Source organism: Panthera pardus, unplaced genomic scaffold (assembly GCF_024362965.1).
Source record: "Panthera pardus isolate Hobbes unplaced genomic scaffold, ASM2436296v1 HiC_scaffold_16, whole genome shotgun sequence".
NCBI lineage: Eukaryota > Metazoa > Chordata > Mammalia > Carnivora > Felidae > Panthera > Panthera pardus.
In genome coordinates, this window is record NW_026526721.1 from 131855439 (window position 1) to 131868357 (window position 12919).

The 12919-nt window shown below is 39.1% G+C and overlaps 2 protein-coding genes across 11 annotated transcripts in view; one reads left to right on the top strand and one right to left on the bottom strand.

The window, feature by feature from the left end:
- The window catches only part of HACL1 (2-hydroxyacyl-CoA lyase 1), a 93298-nt gene extending 80642 nt beyond the window's left edge, over positions 1–12656 (bottom strand). For 6 of the 9 annotated variants that reach the window (XR_002076433.2, XR_002076434.2, XR_008422595.1 and 3 more), the window contains exons 1-5: positions 10608–10826; positions 10328–10432; positions 5058–5098; positions 4352–4432; positions 2146–2218 (exon numbers count right to left, since the gene is read on the bottom strand). Coding sequence is in view for 6 of the 9 variants with exons in the window: in XM_053903822.1 (XP_053759797.1) it covers positions 2146–2218; positions 4352–4432; positions 5058–5098; positions 10328–10432; positions 10608–10697 (390 nt within the window). In the remaining 3 variants the exon portion in view is untranslated. Of the gene's footprint in view, positions 1–2145; positions 2219–4351; positions 4433–5057; positions 5099–9152; positions 9218–10327; positions 10433–10607; positions 10827–12367 lie in introns of those variants that run through there. The other 3 variants (XM_019435976.2, XM_019435990.2, XM_019435998.2) reach the window with 3 other exon arrangements.
- BTD (biotinidase) overlaps positions 10890–12919 on the top strand; it is a 29589-nt gene continuing 27559 nt past the window's right edge. Inside the window, exon 1 of one of the 2 annotated variants that reach the window (XM_019436018.2) lies at positions 10890–11017. In XM_019436018.2, coding sequence (XP_019291563.1) covers positions 11007–11017 — 11 coding nt within the window. In that variant the 5' untranslated portion in view covers positions 10890–11006. The remainder of the gene's footprint in view (positions 11018–12919) is intronic. The other variant, XM_019436009.2, reaches the window with a different exon arrangement.

Sequence of the window (12919 nt, forward strand, 5' to 3'; positions counted from 1 at the left end):
GTCTACCTCCACACAGGAAAACAGGCACTCTCCTAAGCTGCTGGTGAAAGTCTAAATAGAAGGGAAGTTGATCATGTCCACTAAAAATTAAAATGAGCATATCTTGGACCCAAAAATTACATAGCCAGGAATACAAAACTTCATCTGTTTCATGTTGTTACAATGATAATCTATCCTTACGTTTCTGCCAATTTTCCTGTTACATATTTTACTGCTATGCTGTTTGGGACGTGTCAGTTCAGTATTGTTAATTTTTCACTGTTTAAGGTTCCCTGAGGCATTTATATAGAAATGGTGTCTCTTGATACTTTTTGGTAGGAAATCTATGGAACAGTTGGTAGTCTTAGTCCCACAAGCACAAAGGAATTAAGATTTTCAGTCTCTTCCTGGTCATGGCAGTATTTCCACAAAAACAGTATTTAGATTTTAAATCAAATGTAGTGATCTTTCTCTTCAAATTTCTCATTTCATCTAATAAACTTATTTCATCTTCCTTTTCAGGAAAAAAATATCTGCAATGGACATTATCTCTGCTTTCTTTTCATCTATAAAGTTTCTATAGCAATCTGAAATTTCCTTTTAAATAACTTATCTGCTCTACTTATCTCTCAAATATATCAGCATCTTTTATTTTAATTTTTTAAAATGTTTTTTTTTTTATTTTTGAGACAGAGAGAGACAGAGCATGAGCAGGGGAGGGGCAGAGAGAGAGGGAGACACAGAATCTGAAACAGGCTCCAGGCTCTGAGCTGGCAGCACAGAGCCTGACGCGGGTTCGAACGCATGGAATGTGAGATCATGACCTGAGCCGAAGTCAGACGCCTAACCAACGGAGCCACCCAGGCGCCCCATCAGCATCTTTTAAATAGCCATTGTTATTCTTTGCCATTAACGAAGTAAAACTTCAATTCCCTTTCAAGAGGACAGAAATATAACTTTTGCATCAAACTATGCCAAGATCTAAAATTTTACAATGATTTAAACCATATATAAAATTCTATGTTTATATTCTGAGGTTCTCACAATGACTTATGATTAACCAGTAGACTCTGCCTAATGGTTTTAACTTTGCTCATAACTTTGTACTATGAATGGGTAAATATATGCTTAAGAGTTAATCATTCACTCTCATCTATTTGTTTCTACAATGATTCTTAAACCTGTAGCATTTTGTTTTATGCATCTATTTATGAATACCTCTGTTGCACCTGTATTAAATATGTAGAAAGGCAAAAAAAAAAAAATAAATAAATCCCACTATACCATCTTGTTGACAAATTCTTTTAAGTTTTTAGAAATTTTTAAATATTTTCTTTCCTCAGCTTTCTAAGATAAAAATGAACTTGTCCAGAGTCTACTGACAGTCATTTTATTTTTTACTGACAGTCATTTTAAGTAGGATTTTTCCTCTCAATTTTTTACTTCCTTAAAGTTTGAGAGGCATTGTCCTACACCATTTTTATTCCTGCATCTTTAAGACTTATTTTCAGAGTGCAAAAGCTTGTTAAAAAGATGTATTTCTTAGGGTGCTTGGGTGGCTCAGTCGGTTAAGTGTCTGTGCAGACAGCTCAGAGCTTGGAGACTGCTTTGGATTCTGTGTCTCCCTCTCTCTCTGGCCCCGCTCCCTGTCTCAAAAATAAACATTAAGGGGGGCGCCTGGGTGGCTCGGTCGGTTGAGCGTCCGACTTCAGCTCAGGTCATTATCTCACAGTTTGTGGGTTCAAGCCCCGCGTCGGGCTCTGTGCTGACAGCTTGGAGCCTGTTTCGGATTCTGTGTCTCCCTCTCTCTCTGCCCCTCCCCTGTTCATGTTCTGTCTCTGTCTCAAAAATAAATAAACGTTAAAAAAAAAAATAAATAAATAAAAATAAACATTAAGGGGAAAAAAAAAAAAAGATGTATTTCTTGGAAGACTGCTCCTAAGCAGGCAGAGCCTGAGCTTCTTTAATATCCACACTGAGATTATCTTGCAGTTAAGGAAAAATCACCTTTAAATTATCTCAAATATGTCCATTTTATTGTCATTGTTTATTTTACAGATAGGTTTTTATTTTTTCTCGTTAAATCTTTTTTTTTCTTCTCATTAAATCTTAATAGCATTGATTTATGCTACTAAACTCTGTAATAACAATTTTAGAGTTGGATACCTGAGGAAACTCCTGGAAGGCTCCCATAGTCTCCTGACTTCTTTCAGAAGAACCGCCAATCACAATCAAGGGCCTGAAAAATTCGTTGTTTTAAAAGAGAATTACAAATAAGATAGACATGTAAAATACTGAGGAAAGTGCCCAATAAGTAAACAGCAATGTATGTTGACAGAGAAAATTTCAACAAACTAAATATTTAGTAGGCAACCGGAGATGAGAGAACCCTTCTTTAATTCCTTAATTTCAGAAAAATCTGAAATTTATAGTAAATGCTTTTCCTCCATGCCTCCCTCTTCCCAAGTCCTTCTGGATATGATGCTAAATCTCTACGTGTGATAACGTAAAATAACTTTTTATGCCCTTCCCATTATTAGTCTTGGGATTAAGAGGAGGAAACAATTGTTTTTCACACCTTCCTAAGTGAGTCTATTTGGAAATGATGGAGTGAAAGAAACTCCACACCAATAATCCAATCTTATCCTTCAAGGAGAAGAAAAGTTATGGCAAACTTAAAAGTTACAAAAAACAAAGTCAGGCCCTAAAGAAGGTAAAGAAAGAGAAAGACTAGGAAGGGAGAAAGAAGGCATATGTCAAGAAAGTGAACAATGCCCTCCTACTAGGACATTAGTCTAAATAACACTAAAATACTTAATCTTCTTTCATATTCCTAGTATTAAAGAAGATTAAATATTTTATGAATTGACTAGAACATAACCCCCCTCTAACATGATCTTATTGGCTAAAGCATGGATCTTTGATCTTCTTTAGTAACAGATTCATTTAAAACCATTTCCTCTAAGAACTGCAAGTTACAAATACTGCATATTTTCAATCTTTGGAGTTCTGTTGGGATTCCCTTTATGGCCTCCACATGGTTAGTTTTTACTTTTAAACTACTATAAGAAGAAAGGAAAGAAGGCATCTGGCAAGAAAGCGGACAATGTCCTTCCTACTAGGACATTGGTGTAAATAATATCTAAATATTTACTCTTCCTTCATACTAGGATGATACTTCTTTGTATGAAGGAAGATTAAATGTTTTATGAATTGGCTAGCACATAACTCCTTTTAACATGACCTTACTGGTTAACCCCAAAGATGGGGTTAAGTGCAAGGTCAAAGAGTAAGTACTAAAGAGCTTATATAGCAAACTCAAAAAATCTAAGAATTTCAATTGTCTTGCTAGTTATGCAAAACAAGATAAAGAACGGGATACATTCTTACATTCTGAGCTGAGGTGTTTTAAAAATAATTCTGCACTTAAAGAGAACTGCACACACATTCACATATATAGAGAGACACATACACATACATATACACACACACTCCAAAATGTGTTGGTTTTTTTAAAGGTTTATACACAGTATAGTTTTAATGAGTTAAGCATAAGCCTGTTCCCACAAGCTTCTACACGTAAGTTTATAAACACTTCTATCTTAATGAAAGATGAATATGAATGACATGTTATACACTGTCTAGTGTCTATGAGTTAAACACAGAGCTATCACCATATGCTTCTACACATACGTTTAGAAACACATATCTTGGGACACCTGGGTGGCTCAGTCGGTTAAGCGTCTCACTTCAGCTCGGGTCACGATCTCACAGTCCGTGAGTTCAAGCCCCATGTCGGGCTCTGTGCTGACAGCTCAGAGCCTGGAGCCTGCTTCAGATTCTGTGTCTCCCTCTCCTCTGCCCCTCCCCTGCTCATGCTCTGTCTCTGTCTCAAAAATAAATAAAAACATTAAAAAAATTTTTTTAAAGAAACACTTATATCTTTTTTATTTTTAGTAGGCTCCATGCCCAATGTAGGGTTTGAACTTACGACCCTGAGATTAAGAGTCCCATGCTTTACAAAATAAACCAGCCAGGCACCCCTAGAAATGCTTATATCTTAATGAAGGAAGATGTTACTTGAAAGAAGGTTTATACACAAGGGAGACTTCATGAATTAAGCATACGTGTATTCCCATACGCTTCTACACATAAGTTTTCCAAAAACTCAAAAATGTGTTTACCTCTAAGTAAGATTACTGATATTTTTTTGTTTTTCTTCCCAATACTATTCTTAATTTAATTTTTTACCAAGCCATTCCCTCAAGCACCTGATTCCAGGTCTTCTCGCACTAGATCACTGGTTGTTCCAGTAGGTAAAATCACACACTGACATTTAAGAAAATGTTTTCAGTAATAGCAATTTAATTACCAACAGTTCATGTTTGCATTTGCCATACCACCCAAAGCATGGATGAGACCTGGACCAGAAACAACAAGGCATACGCCAGGCCTAGAAGCAAAACAGAATTTATTTTATTAAAAGCAGGTCAAGTGGAACAGGTGATTATATCACTTTAGGGGGAAACATGGCAACTTTCTTGGACTTCAAAGGAAGGACATACAGGTCTTTACTACAATTGGTAAAGCAATTATTAGAATATTTTGTGAATTACAAAAGAAACAAAAGAAAGATTCTATCAGTCTTCCTGCAACAAAGAAGAGACCCATCATCTTCACACTATATTTCACTAACTTCTTCATATTTTGAACCTCTTCATATTTTAAAGAGGTTATATTTGGGCCCCATTGACTTAACTGCATACAAAAGCAAATTTTTGACGTGGAGTACATTTTTATGTGGAAAAATATCTTTAAAAAATTTTAATAGATAAATATGTCAATTGATATCTGACAGAAAGTAATTCTGAAATGGAATGATCTGCCTCAACTTTTTTAAAAATTTAATTTGAATGCTTTACCCTAGATGTGACTTTCTAACTTCAGAACACTCAAGGAAAAAGTATCTCCATATATAATTCAGTTTGCCATTTTATATTCACAAAGTAATTTCTTAAGAAACTCTGTTTAAGACAGCCTTTAAAAGAAACAGAAATAAAACATAGACTTGAGTTTACCTGCCTGTCAGATATCCAATCGCAGAGGCAGCATAACAAGCCTACAAAGAAAAAATACTGGGACTTAAGCATACTGGGATCATTACAGTAAGTACATGTATAAATATTTACTATTAAATAAAAAACTAGAACAGAGTGGTAAAGGAGGAAGTGGAATGCTTTCAGTTTTAACAAGTAATGTTCTACCTGTAAATTTCAAGTAATGGCTTAGGTATGTAATCTAGCTCTTAGTGTTTCAAGGAATTTGTCTATATCATCTAGTTTATTAATAATATCCTCTTAGATTATTATTAATAATATCTGCAAGATCAACAGAAATGTTCTCCCTCATTCCTAACATTGGCAATTTATGTTTTCTCTCTTTTATTCTTCACCAGTCTTGCTAGGGATTTATCAAATTTATTAATCTTTTAAAAGAACCAATTTTTGGCTTTGTTGATTCTACTGTTAGATTCTACTGTTGTTTTCTATTTCACTGATTTCTGCTCTTGTATTTATTATTTTACTCCTTTCATTTTAGATTTAGTTCAGTTTTCTTTCTCTAGCTTCTTAAAATATAAGCTTAAAGCATGGATTTTTAAAAATCTTCTTTGGTAATAGATTTACTTAAAGCTATTTCTTCTAAGAACTGCTTTAGCTCTACCTTACAAGTTTGAAATCTCATCTTTTCTATATCATTCAATTCAAAATATTTCTTATTTTCTGCTGTGATTTCTTCCTCAACCCATTGGTTAGTTAGGGTTCATAGTGATGTGTCCTTTTTCATTCCTGCTATTAGTAATTGGTATTTTCTCTCTTTCATTTTTGACCACTCTGCCCTAAAGTTTTTTAGATTTTACCAATCCTTAAAAACGTTTAGCACGTATCAAATATGTTATCTCACTTTCAAGTTTGGGGATTTTCTAGTTATCTTTCTGTTACTGAATTTATTTCTACGCTGTCAGGTTACATATACTGTATGTTTTCAATCTTTGAAGATTTGTTGAGATTCCCTTTATGGCCTCCATATGGTTAGTTTTTACTTTTCTTTTTTATTTTATTTTTTTATGTTTATTTATTTTTGAGGGGGAAAGAGGCAGAGAGAGGGGAGGGGCACAGAGAGAGGAAGATAGAATATCTGAAGCTTGGACCCCTGAACCCTGAGATCATGACATGAGCTGAAGTTGGATGCTTAACAAACTGAGCCACCCAGGCACCCTGGTTAGGTTTTACTTTTAAACTACCCTTCAACTGCACAGGAAAAAGGGGAGGTGCTAAATTAAATACAAGATAACCTGAAAAACTGCTAAATACTCTCTCAAATAAATCCTTTTTCTTAGTCTGAGACATCTTTTTCTAGTATTATTTCTTCTCATTTTTTTTTTAGAAATAGTAATGAAAGTGATATTTTTCTAAACTCCATTCAATTTTATGTGTAGTAGACTTAACTTAAATAAACGTTTAGGATATAAGTGTAAAAAAAATTAAAAATAAATTTTTAAGAATCTTTAACTGCTACCACTACCATATGCCCAACTAAGAAAGGGCACACCGGCTCCATGCCGTTTCTTTGTTACTATTCTCCACTGGCCCTTATCACTTTCCCTTTTGCACACAAGACCAAATTCACACAGGACAGTAATAAGACAACTCCAAAAACGCAAGTGCATAAAATATAATGTCTGGTGCAATCTGAACACTGAAAAACACTGTCCACTTATTAAAGCGGGGTAAGAAATATTGCTACAGAATGCAAAATACAAAGCAACATATACCAAAAATTATATCCTTCTGGTAGCAAATGTCAAAAGCTGAAAGGAACTCTTTTTATGATCATAAAACATGTATTTCTCTACCAAATTAGCTCCACTCACAAGCAGAATGCTGTGTGTAGTACTTAAGAGAGCAGACTCTAGAACTGAATTGTTTTGATTCGAATCTTGCTCCTCTCCTTTCTGCTGTGTAATTTTGGCAAGTTCCTCTGTACCCTGGCTTCCTTATCTATAAAATGAACATGACTGACAGCACTGCTCTGCGGATGAAATCAGTTAACATATGTAAAACATTCAGAACATTGCCTGCACAGTTAGTCCTCAGTAACTGTCACATTCCCAACAGTGTGCCTCCTCCCTGGAAAGCCAGTCAGTGTATGTCTTGATCACGCTAAGGATCTGATGAAAGACCACCAGGTCACAACCATCCACAACCAACTACCTTTCTCTTTAGTACAAATGTGTAATTGGACGCCAAGTCCTCTTCGGCCTCTTGAATGGCTTCTGAATCTGTTCTCACACTCTCCTTTCATCACCCTGTCATTACCCTGAATTCAGGCACTAGTTAAGTCTTCCTGAGTACTGTACTGCGAAGAGTCAGGTTGACTGAGGGGACTATGTACCGGGAATGTCCTACAGGCATCTCAGTCATCAAATTTGCATTCATTACCTTTTCCCTCCAAACTGGTTCTTCCATCTGTATTCCCTATCTGAGTCAGAGGTGCTGGGATCCTCCTAGTCAGTTAAGCAAGCCCACATCTAAGAATCGTCTCCAGAAGAGCCTGTCCTCTCCTTCCTAGTTGGTTAATGCCCACTCATACTTCAAGACAGCTCAGGGATCATCTCCAGGAAACCTTTTCTGAAGCTTTAGGCTGAGCTGAGTACCCTTTTCTGGACTTCCATAGCACCCTGAATATATCTCTATCATAGCACTTATCACATTATAATAAAATTGTCTGTTTATGTCTGTCTCCACAGCCAGGTTATAAGCTCCTCAAGTACAAGGAAAGTATGTCATTCATCTCCATATTCCATATGTCCAATAAAGCACCTGGGACCTATGGAGGCCCTCCACTGAGATTACAGGGACTGAAATAAAACTTCAAGCTGCCCTGCTGATCCATACTCTGTACTACCATGATTTCTAGAGTACAAATCTAATTATGTCTCCCACCTGTTTCGAAAAACCTTTCAGGTCTCATTCAATGCTTACTAAAAAAGTCCACATTCCTTTTCCAGCCATAGACTTTCTATAACCTCCCCTTGGTCTACCTATTCAGTCTCACAGCTCATTGTGCCTTTAAGCTATTTTGATGAAACAGCATGAACAAACCTTGCCTTCACGGGTAATCTTCTCTGTCCCACTCAGAGAGAACCAGTCATCCTTTATGTGCACCATTCCTTTATATATATATATATATATATATATATATATATATATATACATATATATATATATATATTTTTTTTTTTTTTTTTTTTTTTTTTTTTTGAGAGAAAGAGACAGATACAAATAGAGTGCAAGCAGGGAAGGGGCAAAGAGACAGGGAGACACAGAATCTGAAGCAGACTCCAGGCTATGAGCTGTCAGCACAGAGCCCGACAGGGTCTCGAACCCATGAACCACAAGATCATGACCTGAGCTGAAGTCAGACACTTAACTGACTGAGCCACCCAGGTGCCCCTATGTGCACCATTCCTTATATATACATTTTTTGTTTTATTTATTTATTTTTGAGAGAGAGAGAGAGAGAGAGAGAATGCACGTGAGCCAGAGAGGGGCAGTGAGAGGGAGAGAGAATCCTAACCAGACTCTACCCTGTTAGCCCAGAGCTAGACATGGGGCTCGATCTCATGAATCATGAGATCATGACCTAAGTCAAAATCAGGAGTTGGATGCTTAGCTGATTGAGCTGCCCAGGTGCCCCTTATACATACATTTATAAGTATACTATTATAATTACCTCACCTTCCCAAACTTAAAGATCACAACTAAACCTGGTTCCTGAAGGAAATATTGAAATATAACCCTCTAGATTTGGGCTTGCTTGACTGACTAGGTGAATCACAGTGCCACTGACTCAAATCATGAATACAGAGGGAAGAGCCAATCTGGAGGGAAAACGTAGTGATTTCAAAATCAAACATGGGATTCAGATACCTGTAAGACGTTCCTGATATATATTTCCCTCAGTCATGTGACTCGTTCCAATAGTCAGAAGACGACTTATACACCAGTACCTGGTAAGTACTCAATAAATATTTGGTGTTTGAAGAAGAAACCAAACGTTCCACCTTCATAAAAAACAGTAAAATGTAAGTTATTTTATTACATTTTACTTACTGACTTATTAATAGATCAATAGCCTTATTTTCTCACATAGACGACAGAATAGAATATTGTTCCCACTAAGAAGATAGAAATGATACAAACTCAAGACCTGATTTAAGATTTTAAAAAACCCATACTCCTCAAATCTTACATTTAAGGCCTGCCATTCAATTAATAAACAATGTGGTAAGCATTTACATCATGCAAAAGCCCCAAACAAGCCAGGCACTCTGGGGATATAACAAATGAACTACAACTCCTGCTCTCTAGGAGCCTACATGTGATGGCAGAGAAAGGGTACCACTTACGGAGGTCAAGGCAGCTGTCTGGGCAACAGATGGTAAGAGCCTGAATTAGAGAGCAACAAACAGTGAGAGTGCAAAGCAGGAATACTTAGCTTTAGATGGACTGACAGGATATGACGCTGCAGAAGTAGTTTCTTGATCTTTTAAACCAGCACATAGTAAGCACTGAGACTGGGTTGACAAAATGTCTTATCTTCCTTTCTTTTACTTCCAAATAAGCCTCTAAGAAGAGTGGTTGCATGATGCAGTGGAAGGAGGACTGGACTGGGATTTAGGACACCAGAGTTCGAATCATGGCTTTACCATTTGTGAACCTATTACCTTGCAGGGCCATCTACCATATAACATGAGAGCCTTGGCCTTCACCCATTCATCTCGTAGGAAAGGCCTGAGCACCTATCATCTGCTAGGCACTGGGGATACAGATGCGTCAAGAAGAAATAATATCCCCACTCTCCTGGATCTCACAGCCTAATAGGGAAGTCAGACCACACATATAATACACAGAAAGAGATACATCATAACAGGTAGTTATGAGAGGACAGAGGGACTGAATTCAGACCAGGAAAAGTGTCCCTTTCAGTTCCAACGCTCTAGACTTGGCAGAGAACAACCCGGTGTAGTGTCAAGAGCATGGACTCCAGACCCCAGAATACTTGGGTTCAAATCCTGGCTTCTGACACTAGCAACTTGTCACCTCGGGCAAATTACTCAACCTCTCTGTGTCAACTAGGATTAACAAAAACAGTTCTTGCTTCATAGGATTGATGCGCTTGGTCTGCTTGAAGAACGGTGGTAAGGGCTGAGTGTCTGCGATGAATATCTGCTGCTATTATCAATCATTCCCAATAACGCTTTCGGCCCCCCACTGTCCATACTCACCGCTTGCTCATTCCTCATCCCGACATATCTGATGCCCATCTTCTGGGCCGCAACGGCGATTTCGGTCACTGGGATACCTACGATGCCAAACATGTACTCCACATCCTGGGGGCCAAGAACAGGGGAGTAAATGCCCGGGCCCGCGCCACACCGTTCCCTCCCGGGGCGCTAAAAGGAAAGCCTCAAGGAAAACCTCCCCACCTCCCACCGCACCGCTCTCCTTGTCTCCAAGACAACGTCTCCGCCCCCCCGCCGGCTTCCGTAGGAGAGTCCACCGTACTTGCGTTTTCAGGGCCTGGGCGATGACTTCAGCACCAGAAACCTGCTCCTCGTCTCCGTCGCTACATGCGGCTCTGTTAGTCTCCGACATCTTCCACCTAAAACTTCGAGATGCTCTCGCAGTCAAAAATCAAGCTGACACGTAGACGCCCAGCAAAATAAAGTCGGGGGGACAGCCGCTCACCAATTGTGGAAACCGCTCCTCTGACTGACAAGGAGGAAGGCAACCAACCAATTTGAAAAGCGGGAAGGAAAAGGCGGGGCTTAAATCCGTCGGCTCGCAGCGTGAGTTGAGAATGTAAACACACTCCTCCAATCAGAGCCGTGCCCTTTTCCCAGCTCCTCCATTCGCGGGGCCAGAGTGCCAGAAGGAGGCGGGACTAGCAGGAGGCTGAGACCTATGCCAAGCAGGTGAGACGCGGAGCCTCTGAGGCCTCTAGCTCCTCTGTGCCTACCCTCCGGAGGCATTTGGGGGTTCGCTAAGGCGAGTGGAGCACACGCAGAGTAGGAGCGGAAGGAGGGCTAGGAGCACTAGCGGAAGGGGGCGTGGCGGGCGCTCTCGCCTCCGCCCCCCCCCCCCCCCCCCCCGGGGCGCCCTAAGGGCCTAGGCAGGTTTCGCAAAGGCTGCTGGGACCCGGGTGGGCTGGGTGGAGCCTAGCCTAGTGCAAAGTTGAATTTCGGTCGTGTTGTGCTTCCAGGTCTGCCGTGTACTAGGCGTTTACTACACGCTTTTTGGTTTACACGCTTTTTTGTAACTAAAGAAGTTTCACAACTATGTAGTTCCTGAAACATAGTCAATAGTACACGTCAGTTAAATCCATAAACGGATTTACTCTTTATCCCAATATACATGGGGACACCGAATTTCCAACCAAAAGACAAAGTAATTTTGCCCAGAGCCATTGAACCCATCCCATTCTTCAGAATCCCCAGCTTGTACTCTACTCACTGTTTAGCCCTTAGGCTACAAGAGACAAGAAGGAACCCTTGAACCTAGTTACATTTGACCATTGTTTTCTCTAACCCTTGCGACTAGCCCACTCTTCCTCTCCACTCTCCATTCTTGTCTTTCCAAAATCAGGAAATGTGGGTTTTCATAATTTTTAGATTTAGTCCCTGTCTACCACCAGTCCCTGTAGCTTGATAACCTTTTAAAACGCATTTTTGAGCGAAAAAGATGTTTGTAGTGCAATTTCTGAGGGTGTGGTCTCCCTCCAGGTCCTGAAACCACCGGTTCAGTAATAAAATCTCCATAACAAAGAGTGGAACTTTAAATTTTTGAGGATTTGGAGTGTTTCAAAGCAAAAAGGCAAGTAATATGTGGAAGGTAGAGAGAGGAGAAGGGAGTGGATCATGGGTAGAGGAATGAGTGAAAAGCACTGGAAGTGAAAGGATTTCTAAATCCAGAGGTTTTCCAACTGTAGTCATGGGCCATTCCAAAAGGTCTTCTTTTTGGCGGTTCAAGCCCTAACCTCCCACTCTAAAGACAAGAGAGTGAAATAGTTACCTCCCTGGATACGGGACCTAGCCTAAGGTAGCCGATCAAAGAGGGAGATTTCTTTGATGTTTCAGAGTTCCTCTAAAATATAAATGCAGGTGTTGCATTTCCACTCCAAAATGTATCCATATTTTAATATAAGTATTATCTTTTTATGAGGTAAAATAAACATGCAATTAAATGTACAGGTCATAAAGAAGTTTTGACAATTGGCTATACCTATGTAATCGCCACCCAAAATAAAAATGACATTTTAAACTTACCAGTCAAGTGAAATTGATGTTCCAGAAAGATGCAAAATGTTCTTTGTGTGGCTTTGAATAGTCCTGTTCTTTGTCTCCCGTCTCTGAGAAGCATGGACCCCACCCTCCTCTATCAGGTAGTATTGTTTATATCAACACTTATGTGACAGTCTGTACTACCATTGTATAAGAATCACTTGGAAAGCTTTTTAAAAATGCAGTTGCTTAGGCCCTACACCACATCTTCTGAATCAGTGAGTTAGGACAAGTTAGGCACCTATATATTTTTTAAAGCTGCTACCTAATTTTGATTTGCAGCCTGACTTGGGAACCCCTAGCTCTGTACTCATGGTTGAGGCATTAGTTAACAATGAAATGTGTGACTGCCTGTTACCAAAGTAATACTGTTGATTCGTTTGGATTTACAGGTTCAAGGCTACTTGTTGGACATTGGCAGCACAGACCGTGTAGATCGTTAGTCCATTCATGGGACCTTGTGTCTACTTCTGTGTCAAAAGGATCATGGACAAAATCACTCCACATAAAGTGTTGTGAAAACTGTGCCATGAATTG